This window comes from Lepeophtheirus salmonis, chromosome 3 (assembly GCF_016086655.4).
Source record: "Lepeophtheirus salmonis chromosome 3, UVic_Lsal_1.4, whole genome shotgun sequence".
NCBI lineage: Eukaryota > Metazoa > Arthropoda > Copepoda > Siphonostomatoida > Caligidae > Lepeophtheirus > Lepeophtheirus salmonis.
Genome location: NC_052133.2, coordinates 1714403 through 1739293, shown reverse-complemented (window position 1 = coordinate 1739293; position 24891 = coordinate 1714403). Strand labels below are relative to the sequence as shown.

At 27.8% G+C, this 24891-nt stretch overlaps 1 protein-coding gene across 1 annotated transcript in view; it reads right to left on the bottom strand.

Annotated features, from left to right (window-relative positions):
• The window catches only part of LOC121114483 (gamma-aminobutyric acid receptor subunit pi), a 178096-nt gene that overhangs the window by 78299 nt on the left and 74906 nt on the right, over positions 1-24891 (bottom strand). Inside the window, exons 4-5 of the mRNA XM_040708457.2 lie at positions 21215-21285; positions 4110-4345 (exon numbers count right to left, since the gene is read on the bottom strand). Coding sequence (XP_040564391.1) covers positions 4110-4345; positions 21215-21285 — 307 coding nt within the window. The remainder of the gene's footprint in view (positions 1-4109; positions 4346-21214; positions 21286-24891) is intronic.

Sequence of the window (24891 nt, the reverse complement as noted above, 5' to 3'; positions counted from 1 at the left end):
AAAAACAGGAGTAGCGTCTTGTATATTAGGACTTATTCTCGCTCTCAGACTAGCATCAATTCTCTTGTAGAAGTGAGTATGTTGAAAATGCAAGGGAAATTTATCAATTGAATTTTGAGTATAGTAACTCTTGAAACTTTTGACCCATTCAGGTTATTCATTAGGATTATGATCCTTTGTTAAATGAAAAGGTAGTGAAGAGTTGTCAATATGGATAATGCTACTAAAAGGGTTGGGTGGTTTATTTAAAGTTGGTTCATCTGGTTGCTCATTCAAAGACATAGTATCTAAAAGCTTCTCCAGCGTCTCTTGATATTTTGTATTATATTCCTCCAATTGGGTATTGTATTCATCTGTTTGATCTGAATCTATGTACATCAATTCCATTTAATGATCCTCCAATCATTCATAGGCTTTTTGAAGACGAATCCTTGCTTCATTTAGGAATAATTTACCTTCGGATGTTTTCCCTGCTAATAGGGACTTACTTAAACTGTTTATGCTATTATCAGCTCTGGTTACATGAGCCTTCTTACTAGGTGATTGCTCCCTTAAGTCATCACCTCGTTCAACTATTTTCACTTATCAATTTTCATAAATTATTATCCACTTAATATTTTTTTTTAATTAAAGTTTTTAAAGATTCTTAGCTGTAATTTTCAGTAATTGCCCACTGCACCATGATATGTAACTAATTGCAGTGATTAGGTTCTTGCACTTAGGAATAATTCTTCACTTCTTCACCTATTAACTTACTTCTTTTATTATAATATATACAAGATTATATATACAAAATAACTTTGCGTAAAATGTAACGCAACTTAATATACATAAATGAGGCAGAGTGAATATGATAATGTTTCAAATATGTATTATAGTCATTTTGTTATTTGTTTGATGCATTTTGGTTAATGAACGGAATAAAAATAACACAAAGTTATTTCGAACTAATATTGTGAAAGTGAATCATCCTTTTCTTTCACGTTGTTGAGATAAAATGTAAAATTGGGCTTAAATGATTAAATATATAATATATTATATTATGTTATTTCATTAGTTATATGATACCTAAAAGGAAATATAGAAAATAAATGGAAAACACCAACAAAATCAAATATTGATTTTCACTCCCCCTACCCCAAGAATAAGAATTAAAGGCTATTAATTATAGGAATTTTATTGAAAATGATGTATTAAATTGTATCCATTATTTCAAAAGGGAGACTTTCACACAATGTATCGTCGTAATTTGATTGGCAGAATTTAAAAAGACCTTTGAATTTTAGTATATTTTTTACTAGCTAATAAAACCAGTCTCAAAAAAATAATGATGACGGTCCAATAAATAAATAAGAAATAGAAAATATGTTTTAAGAATAGAAGGAGTCAATTAATCAATGGTTGAGATTCAATACACAATGTGAATGAATCAATCGTTTACATCGAATGTGTTGGAGCTCCTTTATACCGGATCCAATCCTGATTGACACTTCTCAATCCTGAGTCTGCCTCTGACATCTTTAGTTAAGAAGATGTTTTTGTTTTTTGAGTAGTTTAGTAGATAATTACATAGTCATCATCCCATATATGTTTATTATTTTTTGTAGGTAAAGTGACTTGAAGCAAAGTATCCAAGGACCCCTTTAAACTTCTCTGGAGTATTTATATACCTTCAAAGCTTAAAATATCTTGTGCATATCATATTTTTGATTTACTTCAATGTAATTTCTTAATTTATCATTTAATTAATACATCCATTTTGTTTTTGGATGGTACTTCATTAGTTTCTGAATTGTTAAACAATCCTGAAATTAATTATTATCAAGGTTTCAAAGAAATATTTTGAATATGGTCTTATTATTTATCCACCCCATTAATTAATATAAAAATGAAAGGGAAAAGTGGGAGATTTCATATTCTGTCAAGAGCAAGTATTGTTTGATAACAATTTCTTAAAATGTAGACATATTCTATTTTCTAGAGTCTAGAAAATTTAATTTTTTTTTCTGAAAATACTATTTTAGTTTATGAATTCACAGATATAAAATATGAAGATAAAAACTATTCCATTTTCTTCTAACTCTTATAGTTACGGAAGAAAATGAGGGTTGGTGACATTTACTCATTTCAAAATAAGAGAATTTTCTGCCCAAATATATTATTATTTTTTTGAGGAGACATATTAGATATCGTTGGATCAGTTCAAGAAAGTAATGAGTAGGGATGTAAATATAGATTAAGTTGAGGTGAACTTATATATGAGAGACTCATGAATAACTTTGAAGTAAAATCCAGATATAAAAAAATACGCTTATTGTAAACGTTTTCTGGGATATCAAATATTTATAACGTAAAATATTTGGCATAGAAGAAACATGATGGTAACATTGTATTAGTTATGTTTATTTTTTTAATTTCATTTCAAATTGATTTTCAATCAATGCGAATACATTAGATAAGTGAATTAATCATTACAAGTGTGGCTAATAATACATCATTTTATCTTTAAAAATTGTTTCAACATGAATAGCAATAATAAAAACATATTATGCCAACATTGATCATAATCAAATATATAGTACTTTTTTCGGGGAAAGGGTCTATTCAGCAAAGTGGCATTCGGTAATCAGGTTTTTGGCAAAGTTTCCGCACGCGGCAAGTAACATACATATATTTTATACTAAATAATAATTATCATTCAGGGAGTTGTCTAAATTTGCCACAAAACGGCGCCACTCTCTATCACTTTGATTACAAACTAATGCAAGTAAGCAACGCTCATGACCCATAATATCCATTTAAAAAAAAGATTTGAATGGTCATACTTTAATAAGATAAAAGTTCCTTTAATGCGATATTAATTCATTTAAATTTCCTACAGAGATGCAAAAAATTAAAATTATGATTTCGAAAGTCATTTCAAACGGGTTAATGTAAAGGTACGTAGGCAGTATGTATGTAGATGCTTATTATTTAATCATTTTAATGCCATATATCTTTTTATTATTAATTAGCAATATACAAAAAGATATACATATAATTCCATTAGTTAATTAAGATTCAAGTAATTCTGTTTTTCCTTTACACATAAATCTTTTTATTTTTTCATCCTACAAAATTAAAAATACTAAAGAAAGAAAGATCAATTCGGAGTCTTGATGGTAAAGTAAAAAAATCAGATCTAATATTATAAATTTGAATTGCTAATTTACTTTATGTCTTCGAATTATGTTTTTTTAATATATATATCATATTTTATAACTCAATTTTTATATTATCAATCTCAAAGTGAAATAAAAGAAAGCTCAATCTACATATTCGTGTAGGTATTTGTGTAAACTGTATGTATACATTTGGATTTATGGACTTATTTGGTAATTATTTGATGTCCAATTATATTGATCCATGACAATAATTTTTTGCATTGGTTGTTTGTTTACTGATATAAGTTTATACTAAATTAAAGGGGTAAAGAGGTGCATTTTCAAAGTATTTGTTATTTTCGAAATTAACTACAAACTTAGAAAAAGGGAATTTTATTTTAGACAAAAAGATTAATTAAGGAAATATAATGTAATATGATTGTAAGTTACAATGTATTTAATTGTATTTTTTCATTGATATCATGTGCAGTATGAGGAAAATCTACCTTGAAAATCAAAAAAACATAAAAAATATAAGGACTTATTTTGTTAAAAGTTCCATAATTTTGCATAAAAGCTGAAACTTGCTATTTTTCTCAAGTATAAAAGAAACTAGAAATAAAAATATATTGAATAATATAATGCAAATCATTGAGCCAAAAAGAGGTAGTTTTGTTATTATAGTTTTGAGATTGAATAAAAACTCACTTGAATAGTTATTGATAATTTTGCTCTTACATACACTTATCTGCAGGTACTATTGAAAGTGATGAAGAATATGATATGCAATTGATTCAAGGTGAGTGTCAAATTGTATCGATATTCTATAAACTATTATTGTTTTCTTGGCTTTTCAGTGTTGATTTTTGGGGATTTTTATGGGGAGTTTAGGGAAATTTTATCATTCTAAGTGGCATTCATGCTACTCCCACATATAAATACACTCGTATATAAAATTTAGCTTACCTGACTTTGTAGTACAGACTTTTTGGACTTTTTATCACTTCAAAGGCTGCAACTTGATTCAAAACCTCAGGTTTGTAAAACCTCACAAGATCATGGATAATAATATCCGGGGCCCAAAAATGATTCACCATATCTGAACGAATGTTCACTTCCCCTGAAGACCAATCTGCAGAGCGATTGAGGATCATTCGAGGCTCTGGCCATTTAAGTTTATATGTCCATCGAAGACTGATTTGCTAAAAACAGTATACATATGTATTATTATTATTTTAGGGAGAACCTTGGAATAAATTAGAGTTATATACGTTAAATATAATTTTAGAAAAATGACAAATACACAATAATTCTAAATAGAAAATTTCTTAAGAGGTAATTCTATTTTATAAAAAACTTTAAGTTTAACAACTTTTAATCTTCTTTATTTGGCGTGTAATATATTTTGTCTATTACTTTTTTTATAAATAAAGAGAAAGTCCAAAAAAATAAATTATTATTCCTATGAAAGTAAGGATTTAATGCTCAAGCTGAGTATCCCTTTCCTCCCTCCTACAAATAATCACGTATAAATATATACGTGATTACACTACTACAAAGCATACATACCAAGTGAATGCAATATCCCCCCATCTCCCTCTCCTCTCTGTAAGGAAAAATGATAGGGGTCGATCATAATAAAAATGAAATAGGTTGAAAGATATGAAACTACATATTAGAAAATCTGTGGGCTTTCCTTTTACTTTTTATATAGAACGTTTTCACGTGATGATGGATTTGCGGATGTTATCCATTTTTTGGGCCTAAAGAACCAAATTTCATAATAATAAAAACATATTTTCATTAATATTAAGGAAAGTAAGTGAAATATTTGGTTCAAATGAAACCAACCAATAAAAGGACATAAGCCTTACTATCAAATCAAAAATATATCTTTATTTTGCCTAGTTTTATTATATATCTGATCCTAAAATATATTGAAGTATATTATTGCATCGTTAAACAGGCTTATTTTCATATTTTAGATAACTAACGAAGGCTTATCCGGAGTTTCTTGGGTAAAGGAAGGAGAGAGAATTACATTGACAATTGTCAATGCAAATTTCTTCATGTTTAGACCCTTCCGTGACGGTGAGAGTGAGAGCATTTTGTAATGCATCATTATATAGCCCCTGTATATTTTATGAAATGTATTATTATGAATAAATAAAAAAATGCTTAATACACTTCAAATAATATACCAACATGTATGTTCAAAAAATTTGTGTAGATGAGAAGTCTATTTTTTATTTTTTGTCAAAAATTGTCAATTAGAAATTTTAAAAGAAAATTGCAAAAACTATTTGAAATAATGTTGCAAAAAAAAGTCGGTAATTTTTTATTTGCATTTTAAGGAGGAACTCAAAACTACCAAGATTTTTCCCTACTTACAAATCCAAAAAAGTGTTCCATAATAAGGGTTAGAACTTAAAAAAATGAAGCAACATTTCATATACATTTTTAAAGTATGTATGCCAATAGGTATTCAAAAATGAAAATTTAAAAATCAGATATATATATCCGCCTGAGGTATGTACTTGGAATTTTTGGGCTTTGTTAGTGTAATTTATAAAACTAAGAAAGCTTTTAAAAAACGAACTTTTCAAGAAAATTGCGCTTCATATTTGGGGCGTAAATCATTTCAACTAAAAAGTATAGGTTTTTTAACCCATTTAGATCTACAAAGTGCCCAATTTGGTTAAGATTTGAGGAAGTTATGATCATTTAAAAAAAGTTCAACAAATTGAATAACTCTCACTAACATTAAGGAAATATCACTAATTTTCGCAAGACTACTTTTATTTATAATACTTTTATATAAGTAATTTTTTCATGTAAAAAATGTTTAACAATAACACTGGATCATTTTCGAAGCTTTTCCATAATTATTATAAAACACACACACAACTCAACTGTGATTTTACTGGATTTTATATTCAAATGTGATAGGAATTATAATTAACTATTGCTTTACATAACTGGTAGGCATAGTCACGGTGGTTACTCTTGTATATCTCATCCAGGTATCCTTGAAAGCCTTTTGGAGAGACTCAACAGCTTGCTCGCTGAAAAATCATAGTGAATCTAGGTATCGGTCAATAAATTGCTTGACATGCACAATAGGCCAGTTTGGTTCTTTTTTTTCGAATTTCGAACTGATAGAGCGGAACATTTGCCTTGGAGTATGAAAATAAGGTGTACAAAGTTTATCAATCTACGATTTCATTTTCACGTGGCACATTTTGTTCATAGTTTTTGAACAAATGATAATTTTCCCTTATTTTGTCTATATTTTTTTGATGAAAGCATATATCAGATTTTTTTAAATATACAATTATTAGATATTAGTAAAGTGTACATTTTCAAAATTTATATTGAGCATTCGATTCAGACAAAGGCATTTTTTTCTTCTTCATGCTAAAGTTACTTTTACAAACCAATTTTTATTATTTTCGCATATACGCTGTCTGCCCGATTATTTTTTTTTACTAATTTTATCATACGGTCCACCCCCTTCTTGTGACATGGTATATCTAAAAAGTATTCATATTTTCTTTTTGATAAAGTTATTTCTTGTATATATCTGTTTGTCAAGTGAATTGTCATTGGTGGTCATGTACTCTTTCTTCCCATTCTATCATTGCATAATAATATTCCACATGAAATTGAATAGTTTGAATTTTAAATTTTCTAGTTGTTTCTGAAATATTACTTTTCCTTGCTTCCTATATCTGATGATACGCAACTTCACAGATTTGGCTCCTGTCATCGGTTATCATAGACACCAAAATGTTTTCTGGATGACAAAAGTAGCCATTTCTTTGTTTAATTGCCTCTAGAAATTTTTGGGTTTGAGGACACAAATTTCTTTGTCATTTTATTGACTGGAACAAGTGTTTGGATCCCTTTATAACAGATGGTTAGCTTTTTATTTTGAACCACATCGGACCATATATATCTTCTACTGTATATATATAAACTAGCTAAGGATTACCCAGTGTTGCTTGTGCTAAGGAGGAAAAGGAAATGCCACTGGAAATGATCAAATTTATTGAGAAAATTAAAAAAATATTCAGATAATACTTTTATATACTAATAATTATAATATGAATGTTTCGTTATTGTCTAAAAGGATCCTGATAATTCTAATTCTTTGGATTCTTCACACTATATCAATCCGGTTCAGTAAAGTAATCTACAACGTCTCATCATTGCGAATCTACCCCAACCCCCCACCCAAAAAGAAGAAGAAAAAAAGAAGATTAACTCTTATTATTGCCTATTGTAACAGTAGTCGTGTTATTATGAATATCAAATAAATACTGCGTTATAAACTTGAAATAACATCCCAACATATATACATCTTAAAAATTGACTAGATGAGAAGTACATTTTACTTCAAAAAATCCCCTAATCGAAATTTGCGAAAAATATTGCAAAAAAACTTTTATGCACTCCTTTTGCAAAAAAAAATAGTTAATAGCATTTATTGGAATTGTAAAAGAAACACAAACCTACCAATAATATTTTCGCACTTGCAAAAAACAAAAAAGATATGAAGAATAGTGAAATAATAACACTTGATCAATGGTTCATTTTTGGAAATATTTAAAAACTTATGTAATAAAATGTTCCGGAAATTAAAAATACTCGAAATAAGTAGTTGTGGTGGAATTTTTTGGCGCAAAAGGCATCGTTTTGTATCATTTTTTCCTACAAAACTGAAAATGGATATTTGAATAAAATATAGAAAAAAAAAGAGAAAAATTATTCAGAAAATGATAGATATTTCAGCTAAACATCAATTTTTATTTGACAAATTTATATGCTAACAAATGTCCAGACAAAATTTCTACAAACTTTGTTCCATTTACTATTCCCATATTTCATTGGAAGTTCTTTTTTTTTGCACCTGAAACAAACGAAGTTCATCAAAAAAATTGTTATGAATTAACCATTTTTCGGGATTAACTATCATTTTATGAAATTGTTTAGAAAATATTATATGTAGACTGTACTAATATCTAACAATTGTTCATTGAAAAAAATCTGATATATACTTTTTTCTATAAGAGAAAATCATCATTTTTTCAAAAACTTTGTACAAAATGTGCCACCTGAAGATGAAATCGTAGATTGATAAAACTTCTGGCGGGGAAGCTAAATCCAAAATTACTGCATGATTGGCTTCTCTAATTTGGGGTTCATGATTCAGCTTTTGAAGAGCCTGGCAACCTTTAAGTGTTCTTTGCTAACATAATTAAAATCATTATAGTTTGCTTGAATGTTACCAAGAGTTCTCAGGTGGGTTTTCTTATCTGTTAAAGGTTTCTTGTCCACACACCAGCAGCAAGGGTAGGTAGCTGCATGGTTTTGCAATCCAAGCAAAATATTAAACAATTTGAAATCACATACCAAAATATATGTGGTACTTATGTTCAATAGAAGAAACATTACTTTTCTATTTTTCTGTACATAGAGGCATTCTTCTTGGAGCTAAAGACACAGTCATCTTCATCCCCATGCTTGGCATCAAATATTAACATTTTGGCATCAAAGAAAGAATCAAGTTCATGGTCTTTCTGCACAACCATTTAAAAAAAATAATAGATGCAACAGATCCTGTAACACCTGAGGTCATCTGATTTGATGGTCTTTCTGACACTGAGATTAAGTTCAGTGGCCATTTTGATGAATAAATTTAAGTTAAGCCATTGGTTGGCTGCATTCTTTGTCTATCCAATTTTGACATTTATTTTGGCACCTTCGCTTGTCAGAAGAAAGATGAAACCTTCTTTACAGGATTAACGTTTTTTTTCAAATAGTCAGGAACAATAACGACCATAGCAGTAGATCTTTGAGATATCTTGTCAGCAGCATTTTGCCTTTTTTAGAAAAGTAGCATTGATGCCTGATTCCTAGTCTTTTCTTGCAATCGCATGTCCCACAGGTATTGCAGTCTGGTGGAGAGTGTGCGTTTTTTCATGGGCCTTCCTCTTTTGTTCTTAGGCTTCTTCAAAAAAGAGAGGGAGGGAGTAACCTACGTTTGGCTGTTCCGATTTTGCGAATTTCACATTTGCATGGTTGGTCCTCTTTGGTTCTTGTGAATGGTGGAATTGATCTCAATGAATCATTCAACTCTTTTAACCTAGGAAAAGATTATGAAAGCATCAACTTAAATCAAAATTCAAGGTCTACTCAAGGAGCAACTATTATACCTTGAAGCTTTCTTGGCTTATTATGGTTTTGAGATCTCAAGACTGTGTAATAAGTGTTACACAATACGCATGCTAACAATCCTTCATCGTCATTCAAGTCATAGTAGACTTTTTCTGCTACTATTTTCTTCAAATTATAAGGTATGGGATGAATGAATCCCTTTTCAAGGCAAAGAAGGCAAGTTTTCTTGCCTGTTCTCCTCGTGACTCTTCTTGAATTAAGGCATTTGCTTTAAAAGGATACATAAATTCTCTAAACTAATAATAATTAACATTTAATAAGTATTTCCTTAAACTTACCATTTTTAATCGAAATATAATTGTAAGAATAGATCCCCTTCTTGCTTTGTCCGAATTAAGATTGAGATACAGGGAGCAATGGCAGAGTACTTAACATTTTCTTCAAAATTTTGAACTAAGATGTACACAATAATTCAAGGATAATTCTGATTTGCTAGGGATAATCCCAGATCATACTGTTTAATCCAACAAGGATCTGCATTCCCTTTTACTCTTATCATTTGATAAAATCATTCAACTTTTTTTAATTAGTAATAACTTGGTCAAATCTGAACTTAATTGGGCATATAGTGGGTGTAAATGGGTCAAATAAAACCTGTACCTTTGAGTTGAAATGGTTTTACGGCTCAAATATAATTCAAAATTTCTTGAAAAGTTCGTTCTTTAAAGTTATCTTATTTTTTTAATTACATTACTTCTGCCCAAAAAGTCAAAGGCCATACCTTGGGCGGAAATATATACCTGATTTTTAAATTTTCATTTTGGATACACCGTGGAGGGGGAGTAATGTCACGGCAAAAATTATGTAATAAATGTTCCAGTAATTGAAAAAAACTATCATTTTAATATTTAGATCTATAGTTTTAAGTTCAAAAGGCAACGTTTTATGGCCTTTTCTTTCAAAAATTGACATTTTATGAAAAAATGAAAACAATTTAAAAAAGTATTCAAAAAATGACAAATATTTCAAATAAGCATAAGTTTTAATGTGACATATTTATATGCAACAAATTTCACGACAAATTTCTACAAATTGTTTTATAACTACGAATCAAAACTCAATTTTTTTGAACTTGATAAACAACGAAAGGGCAATTTTCACGAATTTCTTTTTTGTCCATAACTTTTTTGATTTTGAATAAATTTAGAAATTGTCCTTATTCGTAAAATTGTTATTTGAGACATTAGTGACTTTTTAATTTAAAACTCACAGTTTTGTGTTAATTTCAAATATGGGCTTATATTGTATAACCAATAACCCAACATTGAGCTAATTCAATTTAAAGAGAAAAAAATCACCCTATTTTAAGGGTTTTGTTAAAAAAGGCGTAGTACCTCATTTTTTTCAATTGTTTTTAAAAATAAGGAGTTCATTTGTCACATACATAATATTGGTTTCATTTATAATCTATTATTTACTTTTAAAAGGTGTCGTTCAATAGCAATATTGGTTAGATTTGATGTTAAAATTTTTTTGAGGTCTATGCTAGAATTATTATTATTTCAAGAAAATTAGTTAAATCGTAAAAAAAATTGAATATGATTAAAACTCCCGGACAAATTATAACACGTTTACTAATAGCTTGTTCATTTCAACACGTTCCTGTTATAGTTCAATTTTTGCTCGTAATTTAGCTAAGGAAACTCCAATTTGAATGTAAACTACCTCGTTAACACCCTGCAATAGGATATCTTCAGTGTTTTTTTTTTGCTATTATAACATCCGATTCAAGTTTCTTTATAAGCAAAAAATATATTGATGATATTTCAAATAATAATTTTATTAGAATTGAAATTCACTTTAAGATTATTAAAGTATTTAGAATACTTATTATTTTACAAAGCCTTTTGGAGGAGATATTAAACCCTTGAATGACAAACTGAAACTAAAAGTCAAAATAACATGAATATTTGGAAAATTAATTAGAGCAAGAAAAAATATATTGTTATACAAATATTTTTGTATATGCTATCAAATTAACAATAAAAAAATAACATAATCTGGCACTCCTCAAGAAAATTTTTCATCTATTTAATTTCAAATCGTCTTTTTTTGGAAGATAAACAAGATGTATCATCTCTTATATAGTTAATTACATTCCAAGATCATCGAGTGATAGAAACTTTCCTTTTGTGACATACAACATCGGTACCGGTCTTATCCTAATCGAATTACAAAAAGCATACACCAAAATGTACTTATGGATAAGGCCTTATTTAAAAAAAAATAGAACAGGCTTTAGCGTGAGTGGGGCCCAGAGCAAATCTATTTTCTTTTCTTCATTTTTTCTATTCCTTTCTATCCTTTTCTTCATGAATACTTTTCTCTTTTTGTTTGAATGGTCTTTCTTTTTTTTAATAAATTTCTTATTTTTCATCAAATAAATTTATTTAAAAATATATATACAACCAATCCAGCAAAATACCTATTGGATGTGTGGGCCCCCCTAAAAACGGATCTGTGTCACTTCTAGGGACGTTTTAACAACAAGACACATCGATTTTAGTTTAAAAATCAGGTATTTGTTTATCAGCTGGTTTCTCCTGTTTTTAATTATTATTTTATTTTTTTATTTCCTTTCACTTCTAATTAATAGTTGATTTTCTAGAGAAAATAGTTGATTAAGAGAACTGATAGTTATTTAATTAATATGTATATTACAAATCTGCATATGATATAACTACAGAAATTGCTTGATTAATTATAATATATTATGGTTGTCTAAGATATCTACATATAATTTATTTGTTATTCTTTTCGTTTACGAATTATAATTTGAGAAACATTTTGCTCAAAGAAAAAAAATATATAAAAAGGACAATTTTGAGGTTTGGATTTTCATAATAAGTCTTCATTAAACATCTTCGTTTAAGTTTTAATCAAAAAAATCATTTTTTATTTTTTCACAAAAATTTGCATCTTAACAAATACAAGACTGGATTTAAAGCGTCTCTATGATACGGTTCTTTTCTCTATGAAACGTTAGATTATCCATACAGAGTGTAACAAAAAAATATCATTTTTTCAAAAGGCATTAAATTTTTAAAATAATGATATTACAAATTAAATTTTTTGTTCTAGACACTTTACTAAATATCATATCAGTACTGAGTAAAATGTACTTAAATTTAAGATTCTTGTAAAATAGAATATCTGATGGTACTAAATTCAGTACTGTTGAAATATTATTTGTGGAGTTATTCACGTTCTACGAATTTTGGAAATTACAATTTTTGAAAATAATTGAAATATTTTTCTTTGAAATAAGATGTGGAAACAGCAAACTGATTTTTATAAATGACACCAATAAAAAATCAAGAGCTTAACTGAATTTACTTTAATTTAATAAAATATTTTGTCAAAACATTTATAGGTAATATTTTTTTTCCTCGGTAAATGCACGTTCCCTAGCACTCCAAAGGATGAAAGCGACTAACTATATCCCCCCCAAAAAAAAAAAAAACACAACAACAAGAACAACAAAAAAAACCCATAAAAATTGGGTATTAACAAATTTTAACCTTTTGTTAGATAGGGTAATACTATTTCTTGACTTCTTAAATATAATATAAAAAAACCGACAATTATATTCTTCTTTGGGTGCAAAAAATTATTTTTCTATGAACAAAAATTGATTTATCATTTACTAGTATCAACTGTGAAGAGGTTCCATTATATGAAAACTTTGAATTTAACCTACTTTCTAACCAAGTCGTGAAATTATATCATGGTGATGGTTGATTTAATAGACTTAAGGTTTTTCGATATACCGGTACCATAGGGGTACAGGAGTACTGGCCCATTAAAAAAACTATTTTATTACATTGGTATTGGAAGTGTTACTTGTAGTGCCATTACGTCATCATAATATTAGCACACCAATTTTATAAACCACTCTCACCTTCCAAAATCTTATGCATCAATAATTCATAATGTCTTTTATAAAAAAAAAAGTAGTTAAATTTCTTAGCTGCCCCACAAAACACAACTCCTGTATATTCATCTGTATGTACGTGTGAACTACTCTTAATGCTATTTTTGTATGATTTTTAATAAAAACATTATCCAAATACCGATAGTAATTTACGAAAAAATTCGTTTTGTGACAAAACTAATTATAATAATCAATAACTTTATATTTTTCTAAAGAAACTGTTTCTGTTTATAGGTCTTGTTTAATTAATATTAGGATATTAGTGTTTATAATTTCATTATTGTTAAGGGGCTTTGTCAATACAGTTCTTGAACAAATAATAATTATTAGAAAATAATAATATTTAAAGAATTGATAAGTACGAAACTGAATAAAGACGCACCCATGTGTACGGTACTGCATAACAATTATGTAAGTTATAAATAGTTATAGAAAGAACTACTTTCACAATTTTATGTAAAACTAGAGCCCAAATTTCCGAGCTGAATATAGAAGGATTGATAGTTCAAGCCCATCAAAAACTATTAAGAAAATGTCTACCCTATAAACTTAATAAGTATCTATTTCAAAACCACATATTTATTAACGAATGTAATTTGTAATTTTTTGTCCATATGTCAATTTATTAGAGAAAAAAAAATTACAAAAATATGAGTAACAAACTAAATAAATTATTTTTTCCCATATTTTGATACCCATTAAGATAATACATTATCTTCATTATAATCAGAGTTATTGAATGATTTATGTTCTTTTCATATTCAATATATTTACATATTTAGCGTAGAATCTTAATCTTGGAACTGTCGTTCTTTCGTTCTTGTTGCTGCTTTTATCACAATGGCGTCTCTAACCATTTTTTAGTGTTTTAAAGCCACCCAAATGTTTGTAAATCCTTCCTTCTCCCCCCAAAAAATCATATACTCGTATCTATTTGAAGAGTTATGATAAAAAACCAAGACGATTTTTGGTACAGTGATATCCCTACATATTCAGAAAGTATTACCAAAGTTTCATATTCATAAGAGTTGGGCACATTTTTTTATTCTTGATCAAGTACTTGATAGTGTATTTCAGATTTTTTTAATATAAAAATTGAGGTCAAAAGAAATTTAAATATTCCACTTTTGACTTCATTTTTTTTAATATCCTCACTTTTTAAAATATTTATGTGTCAAATTACAAGAGGTAAGCTTTTTTGAATAAAAAATATATACGAAAAAGTAGCGTCCACAAATAATATATTAAAACAACGTTTAAAATTTTAGTCAAAAACGCACTGGGACGAGTATTTATATCTAACGAACGACTCAGAATTATGTGCAGAAATTTGGGACACATAATTTCATAATCAATTTGAGCTTGTGTGCCAAAAATCATCAAAATCTGAGAGAGTTTTGTGGATTTTTTTTTGTCGATTTGACGTAAAAGGACCTTTTTACTACCTAACCAGGTACAAAGTATTAAATTTATATATAAATATGTCCAAGAAGATCTTGCAGGAATAATTTGAGACTACGTTAGGGATAAAATATTAAATAAAAATTTACCTTTATTAATATTTCAACTAACTAATAGTATCATCATCCCAACTCATTTATAACGATAAAAAAATATAAGATAATGATGCCTTTAATATGTATTCTAAACAATGTTTTAAAATCACTTTTATTATTCTAAGACTACTTGACACACATTGCCTTGTCCCTATTATACATCAACAACTAATCTTACTCCTGGAAGGATATTTAGAGGAATACAAAAGAAAAAGATTCATTTTTCATATGTATTTATATTAGGCATTGAAAGGTTCACCGTTCGTGTCTTATAATATTATCCCATGAAGAAAGAAAGTATATATATAATAAAAAAATCCTCATTATGGTAGAAGAAAAAAATATGCGAAACCCCACTTAAAATACCTTTTTTCTTAAAAAAAAAAAAAAAAAGAAGGAAAGAATATACTACTATATTAGATATATGTTGATGTTAAAAATAACAAAGTTAGCTCATATAATGGCCTTGAAGTCTATCATCACCACTTGATGAACAGTAAAACTTCTCGTTTCAATTTAGGGAGTATCATGAATAAAAATATGAATTTTACTAGAAACTATCTTGTAAACTTTTTTTCAATTTATATTTGTACGTCTTGCAAATACAAAAAGTGAAAGGTAATCATGTAGAATGAAGAACTCCTAGCTTGTGCAAAAACATGAAGTCTAAATTGACATAAGTCCAAAATTAAAAATATTATTGTTACTGCTAAATATTTTATCCCAGAAGTCTAATATTTAAAATTAAAACTTATTGACAGAGAAATTCAGACTATTCAAATCAATTGTTAAAACTTCATTTTGTAAAATAAATATTTGATTTATTACGTGGGCTCTCACACAACGTGATAAGGCATATTGAGAGTGTTTTGGGCATGTAAAAAAAGATAAGCTACAAACAGTTGTTACGAGGGTAAGGGGGAGAAGGAAATGAAGAAGTACTTTTGCATACATTGCTCTAATATCGATCTTAAATTCAACTCGGAGTCCAACAAAGACTGAGAATAATAACTACGCAAGAAATCCTAAAGGTTACTCTCCGTCTTTAATGAGCACATATGAATGTTCAATCATGTTTTGAAGATAATTGAATGCAATAGAGAAAGGAAGTTTAATCCTCTGGAATTCAATAATAATAGCAACATCTCAGTAAAAAAAATTCACTCTTCAGTTTGCCAACTCTAAATAACTGGCAAGCTACAAAAATGCATCCGGTTTTCATCACGAGCAATCGTTAATGTATTTGATGTTTGATATGCATTCAAATCCTGATATGAGCAACTCACCTGTTGCACTTATTCAAAGAGAAAGAAAAAAATCTAATTTATTGATTATTTAAATACATACTTGTATATATTGATGACCGGTACAATTAAATTAGACAATTTTTTATTCATTCAAATCATATAACTTATTTCACATAATAAGTTCTTTTCCTATGTTTTGTATGCTAAAGAAGAATGATTATTATTTTTTTTCAATATCTATATCTACGGTGGGATTCTCAACAAATCTTCTTCCAACATTATAGTTCAATAAAAAACAGCTCATGGGAAATCTAAAAATATTTGTATATTTCTGTTTGTAAATCTTTAAGAAATTTTAACCTAGAAATTACGTTCCAATCCAGATTTTTGAGCATCATGTTGCTATCATTTGAAGTAGTTTATGGAATAAAGACGTGTGTCTGAGATAAAACTGTTTCGTTGCAATTTTGTCTCTCATTTGGATTAATATAAGTTGGATTTGACAGTAAGAGTATTAAGGAAGTAATTTTGGGACACATTATTAAGTTTCTGTAGCCATAGTGATCAATTCTCAATATATGATAGTATGTAATTTTGACATATAAAAAGAAATTATATCTACTCCATATAATTGTAATTAAAATGGCTAATGATATAATTAAATGAATTATTGTGATGCTTTTAACACTAGTTATCTTGTACAAAATAACATGTTGTACATAACTTACACATGTATATAAAATCAAAATGTGACATTTACAATGTACTTTTATTTGAAGAAATATATATTTATTTTGAAAACTATGTGCAACTATTAAGTGAAATGTTAATAACGCATCAGAACTTAACTTCTATTTATTACTATTCAATAATATAATGAAGAAGTGAACTCCTTTGGACCAAAGCTATTACTCATTTTTAAGACGTCAATAAATCTAAATAAATAGGGTGATAAAATAAATGACGTATAATTGTATAAATACATGAATCTATAACTTAATCTAAAAAGATTTATTTACAATTGATTTAGTGCAAAATACTTTTGTGCAAAAAACACTGTCTATGATTATTTCATAAGTAAATTGTATGACCATTAATTTGCACCTCATTTAAAAAAAAATACCATGACATCACTAATTATATTTACACACAGAAGCTCCATAACGGAGGGTTACCTACATTTTTTTGGAAATAACAATTATCATATAGTATTAAAAAAATGTGTCTTTTTTAACTTTCAGTTATGGTTCCATTTATCCCTTTACTTTTAAAAACGGTGTGCAAAGCCTCACACATAAGTTATAGTAAAAACTTATTGTAAAAGAAAACTGTAAATTGTTAGGGTAATGATATTGCTAGATCAAATAGGTTTAATTAGTGCATATCAATAAAACTATATTGCTAATTTATCATTAAAGGGTTTCTGTAGGATTAATATATATAAAATTAAGGAAATTTTCTAATTTATTTTAAATGTTTTATTTTTTAGAAATGCAAACTTTTCATTAATTGTTTATTGTATATATATATATTAAAAAGTGAGGAGCGTTTGAAAAAAATACTTTTATTAAATCATGTAAGAGTTTCTTTCTTTTCAAAACGTGATTTGATATCAAAACACAGAAATAAATCAACCAAGCTATATGATTTAAATTTTAATCAAAGTAAAGCCAATTCAAATAATTGCTTTAGAGAATTTTATTTTTAGTGCAATCAATTATATTGATTTACACCTGATCTAGCACACACAAAAATTCAAGACCCCTTGTACCCTTTCGGTCAGACACTCTTCATATTTTGTTTGCTCGAAATGAAATGAGGTGGGTCATTTTTTGTTTATTATATTTTAATGGAGGGGATAACTAAAGAAATAAAAAAACACGTATTTTTAAGTGTCCATAGAGCTTGGTTTACTTAAAAGTAGTTTGATTATTTACCCAATAATAATGGTGTCATCTTGCATTTATTATTGTTTACTTGTAGTTTGTACACTTATTTGTCTATTACGCTAGCTTAGTACATATGCACCAGCAGATATTGATGGATTTTTTAAAGGATAATTCCTTATTGTAAAATGTATAACTTAAATTAACTTATGTGGTGGAAGAGCAAGATAGAAAGTGAGTGGGCGAGTGCCTGGCTGATTATGTAACACACAGAAGGGCAAGTCTCCTCTCATCCTCAGAAAGTCAATATATCGAATTTTATGTTAAGTAGCCTGTCCATGGAGAAATTGTAAAATTGTAGTAGCCAGAAGGAAAAAGTGCAGAACAGCGTGACGTAGGGGTTTGTGATTTTGTGAGTCCTGCATTATTAAAGTCATTATTGAAAATCTAGAGCTTACATATTAACAAAAAAAGTTGTTTTGAATGTGCAATAGTTATGCTTAAAGCAATGCATTCCTTCTGAACCGCTACACTACGTCACATTATGTATGTTTATATATTGCCAATTTTTTATATTTTTAGAAACAGATTTTGCATATTTTAAAGATTACATATAACAAATTTGTTACTTTTCAGTTATTTGTAAAACAAATATATTTTTAATGTTAATTCAATCCGAATAAATTATAAAAAATGTTTATATAATTGGAAAAATACTTTGGTTGGTTTAAATAACTAACAATTTATCTATTTTTATCAATGTAGGTACATTAAGTATTTAGTAGCTTGTTGTAACATTCATGAGTTCATAAATTATTATTACTTTATTAACATACCTCACTGTGTATGATTAATATTCAAGTATTAAGATGCCCTTTCAAACCTAGTTATAAGGTACTTCCTCAAAATAGTTTTATTCTTGCAAAATATTATTTATTGAATTATGATTTTCGAAACTTTTTATATATATATATATTAAGGGCCTCTTCATTAGGTGTGGGAGAAGGAGGCTTTTCATTCGACTTGGGATTTATGCCTATATACAAAAAAGAAGTGCTTATTACTTTAATGGAGGTGTTCATTTGGTTTACACAACTCAACTGAAATTCATTTTTTCTTACCCTTTGATTGAGAACCTATCTTCCTGAGGATTTTTTTTACTCCGAAATACATGAAAATGACCTTTTAACCCAAAATGTTTATTTTTGGGACCTACTGAGTATTTTTAACCTAAAATTTACATGATCTAGCTTTACTTTTTACCAAGTAAAATCTAAATAAAAAAGAAGCGACAAAGTATAGTTTGTAGGTAAATGTTTCCAAATTAAAAAACATATTTTCATTATTATTTTTTTTTCTGAATCAGAGAAAATACCTTCTAAGTAAAAGAAAATGACGAAACTTTTCTTTGAAAGACTACTAAGTTCCTCATTTTTGATCACAATGAAAAAAATTATAATTTGTAGAAAATTAAAGACATACAACTTCAGAATAAAAAAAAACACCTTAAATTATTATTTTTTTCATTATTTAAGATTTGTTGCTTGAAACTTTTTTATTATTGTATCAAGGCTTATTAATCTATATTAAAATAACAAAGTTTGTCTGTATGAATAAAGGAAAAAGAGTTACCGAGTGCACTATACAATATAGAATGTATATTGTGCTCTGTGATGTAAATCATATAAATATATTTTGATCTAAGAAATAATAATTTAGTCTAATATACTTAATAGCTTCTTACCTTTTGAATATTTATTTATTGTATAAACAGAAAAGTTTGCATTCACAATAAAATAACTAATAAGTTATAAATGAAATAAACTTAATTAGATATCCTGATTGCAAGATTTTGAAAATATATATTTCCATAAATTAGGTGACGTAAAAAATTAGGGGTGTTTTTTCGCTTTATTTTGACAATAAAATGAATATAGTTAGGATTATCCGATTTATATCAAGTATGTACCGTTTTGTTGAATAATTTTAGTTCACATTGAAGGCAATTTCATAATTCCACGTTTGAAGGAGTCTTCGTCCCTATTGGTAAAAAAAATGGACCAGTTCATTTTCACAACCCTCTCTGAAAGCCAATTTTGTCCGGTTCTGGTCGACCTCCTGCTTCAATCTGATCAGTTGTTGATAATATAAGTCCGATGGAAGCAGCTCATAATGGATGTTTCCTTTCTAATCCCACCAAACATAAAGCATAACCTTCTTGGTTGTTCATGTTAAATAGGTTACATTCCTGTTTCAGTTCGCACTAGCAAGACCACACCCGACATCATGAAGATAATAAAACCACTTTGTGTCGAGACAATAATCTTTTGACTATTCAAGGGCAATTTTAAGGACAAGCTTGGGAGTAGTAAAATGACGAAGGTAGAGCAAAAACAGGTAAGGAAGGCCTTCGATAAGAACACGGCTATAAAGTTCGCAAAGAAGAAGAGGGTAGTCTGTCAAAGTTGGTAAGGCCGTTAAAAAGGCATCGGGGTACATCGGGGTTTATCTAATGGATCTTGTTTTTCTGGGGTTCCACAGAACTTTAACCTCTCGATCCATTTGAGTAATAAACAGTCATTCAAGAGGATTGAGAGTCCCTTTTTCATAACAACAGGTAAAAACTATGTCAAGCGCGTCTTCAGCGACTTCTGAATGACTTAGAATTCAATGAAAATCGGATATTATGTATTTTTGCTAATGAAAATACATTCTACAACAAGCAAAATGACATGGTGTTTTACTTTTGTAATACCAGTAGCAACATTAGACTATTACCAATATAAAGTATCTGCCCTCTGTGGTGGTGTTAGTGATTGTGACCTCAACAAGAGATAAAATATTGATCGTGCCAGCTAGAACCCTCAGTTAAGCTCTACAATCATGATTGTTTCTTTTGTTCATTTTATATAGATCAAATGAGAGCTGAGATAACTTAAGCTTTGAGTTAGTGACTATCACTTTTTAATTAAACTCACTAGGCCTATTAAAGAAACAATTGAAAATGGTATCAACTCTTTATTCCATCTCGATATATGTATTTGTATAAAATACATTATTATATATATATATAGTTGTTGTTTAAGAGCTAAGAAAATACTCAAATTATTGGATAATTTATACAAAAATGATTTCCAAATTATGTTTCCCTTTGACTTCATAAAAATCATTCCATAATTTGAAAATGTATAATAAACAAATAACTTACTGATCGTTGATCGTTTATTTCACTAACTTCTGTGACAGGTAACTTTAACTTCACTTTGACCGGACCATCCACTAAAAAGAAAAAAAAAGAAAACTAATTAATTAAAGGATTTTGATTTTTAAAAGATAATTTATTGTTTTGTTTTTTTATGCTACTTTAAATGGTCAGATGGAGTTGCACTGTAGTATTTCAATTACTTCATCTGACCTAAAAATCGTTTTTATATATAAAGTATATTTTCCTTTTTTAGAAAATAACGGCATGCGAATCTACGCACATTAAGTTCAAAAGAATTATTTATCCCAAGATTTTTGTCCATTGAGCAACAATTGTTTCATTTGAAATTATTATTAGCTATTAAGTATTCACGATATATTTACCTTTTTCATTACTTTCCATTTTATTACTAATAAATATGATACTATCATGAAAATATTTTTATTCTTTTTAATAATCAAAACAAATCTGCCGAGAAGGCTGAGTAACCTCAAAACATATTGAAGTAGTGGCTTAAAAAATAAAATTATTTTGTTACAAATTGAATAATATCGGCATGGAGCATTATTTAAAATCTCAACAATCTATCTAAATAAGCAAATACACAATTAAATTAATAAAGCCTTAACAAATAGTTTTGTGCTTTTCATTTTCTAGTAATTGAATGGAGTTTTCTATAATAAAAAAAATCCCACTAGTGCATATTATTTAAAAAATATATATTGATAACATGAATGTACCCGTATATATAATATAATAATTCGGGAACCCGTTCTTTCAAAAGTTTTGGGGCCAATTAGACCTTCAAAAATTAACAAGAAACGAAATAGTACTAAAAAATATTGTATTTAAATACTTAAATATATAAGCTTATTTGATGAAAAGTTGAATATTTATAAAATTAAAAGTTTTTAACAATTCATGCTGTGAAAATGATGAACAATGTACATATACAAAAAAAAAATGCTTAACAAAGTACTTTTAGCAGATATTGAAAAAAATATTAATGATTACTTTTAATAATCCATTTTGGAAATATAGACTAATTTTGGATTTTTTCAACTTGCTTATAACTTATATTTTCTTCTTAAACAAATAAAATAAATTACTAACATTTCACAGTATTTATAATTTACTATCTCATTTCGGACTTTAAAAAATAGTTTCCTGGGATATTGGATAGAGAAAAATTTATCCGGAATAGAAAAATATAAAACGGGGTCAATCAACACAGAAGCAATCATGAAGAACGATGAAGAAAAGAAGAAATGTACCATTCATTTTTTACATCAAATATACATACAGCCTAATATTTTGTAAACATATTTCAATCAAATATAGGTTTGAACTCAAATATCTCAAATTATTTAAATACCCAAGATTTTTAAACTTTGTTTGTGAATTTGGATATTATACACCCTCAGATTTATTAAAATGTTTTTTATTCCTTTGAATCTATTTCTACGTCAATACTTTTAGTATGCTTCTAAAACATTAAAACATGTACTATACCATTCTCTATTTTTATGGATAATGCCTTGTTTAAGGTGTATACGTATATTTAGCCATTTTTAATTGGGCTTTTGTGAATTTAAATAACTATTTTGACTATAAAATGTTTCTTTTTTTTCCTTTTGATTAATTAGAATCTTCTTTTTTTCAATATGTGGACTCAGACGTACCATGGTCACTACAAAATATTGTAGCTTTTGTTTTATTTAATAAATGCAACCTCATTAAACTGATTGGTACTAATTTGATTCCTAAAATTAGCACAAATTGAGGAATATTTCATAGAATTTTGTATCAAAGATAATAAATTTGATGTTTTGCTATAAAAATAATAAATCACGTTATTGTTAAATCCCCAAACTCATTTTTTAAATATTGTTTTAAAGTAAGGATTTGCTTTTTCTTGATGTTATACATGTATTTAAGCATGTTAAATGATAATTACGAGTGCCAAATGGATGTAATAGTTAAAAAAATGATACAAAATTTAAATGATATAATTAATGAAATTGTTCAGATGTTTATCATCTAATTAAATACAATTTTTTTTACCTAGTTCTCTAACCATGTTTCAAAAATAGGTTAACTAAAGAAAAGTTAAATTAAATTTGATGAAAGGGAGTTAATTTTACGCCGATATACCCATTCAAATAAAATCTATCTATTTCTAATATTTTTTAAATTTTTTCTTTTGTAACTATAGATCTTTGTTACTTTATATGCAATTTGTGCTGTGTCCAAGGGGGTCAGAAGAAAAATTTGTTCATAGAAATCGAAAATGTTATTTGGAGAATACAAATATAATAAAACAACTCATTTTGGAGAAAAATGATTAAGTTCAGTAAAAATGCTCTTTTATCTTTTTTGGTTTTAAGAAACACATTTTTATCAAATACCTAACTAAAACACATACATATGAGTATGTATAGTAAATAATGAGATCCCTTGCAATACATTCTTTTATAATGAAAATGAATAAAAAAATCATGCGCCTACACCAGACCAAATAAAATAAGCTGCATTAAAAAGCTTGCAAAGGTTTTAATGTCATTCTTTTATTAGATAAACTAAATAATTATTAGAGATTCTCTTTTCCCGGAAAAATAACGGGATTACGCTAGTAAATAAATTTATTAAGTATTTCCTTTTATAGCTAAAGAAGAAAAAATAAGCTATAAGTTAGTCATACCCATACTATACTATAAATTATAATTTTATTTTGATTTATTTATCATTATGACTAATAGTGGGTAGGTTGTTGTTTTAGAGAGTGCAGGTTACCTTTTTTTTTTAAATTCTGTAACCCTTTCCTACCCTTTAATAAATGACTGAAATTTGGTAGTGATGATGGAATTAATTGTAAGTGGAGCCGGGGGTTGAATAATTTTGAAATACACAATTATACCTCTGGCTAAAATTAAACTTTGCATGCATATAAATATAATTTAAGTTATGACACAAACTATAAATGTATATTAATATAGTCTGCAAATTATATGGATCTGCACAATGGGCTTTGCAGTCCACGAAGAAAAAAGAAAAAAGACACCCTGCATATTTCCTTTCATTTGCAGGAGTAAGGAATATTATGTTTGTAAATCCAACTCAGGAGATCACAAAGCTGTTTTTCCTACATCCATCAAAACAGCGACTCATGCAATTATAGATTAAGATGACTACGAGCCTGAATGCTTTGAGAATATAATATCGAATCACATATCTATTTATTCTAAACTAAAAGATGTTGGCTTAAATGAGACTGTAATATACTGAGATCTTCCATGGAGTGGTCTTTTAATAAATGCCAACAAAACAAAAATGTTTCACAATGGAATCTTGTTAATTCCATTACACTTTTTTTACATCAATATACTGTGTAGTAAAGAACTATGAAATTGAATTAAAGGTAAAAGTAGGAACAAAAAACTATAAATGTCAAACATCACATGTAAATTCAATAATGAATAACTCTGATCTTGCATTAATAAGAGTGGAAAAGAAATTCAGTTATTATGGTGTAGTTATACCGCCTACATTGCTATATTTCGGAGAGACTACTTATTAATAATGTTATTGCAAAAGTTACTATAACCTTCATTTCTCCAATATCAATGACACCATATTTAAAATATACCGTTCTCAAAGTTGAATATAATCTGGGACCAGAA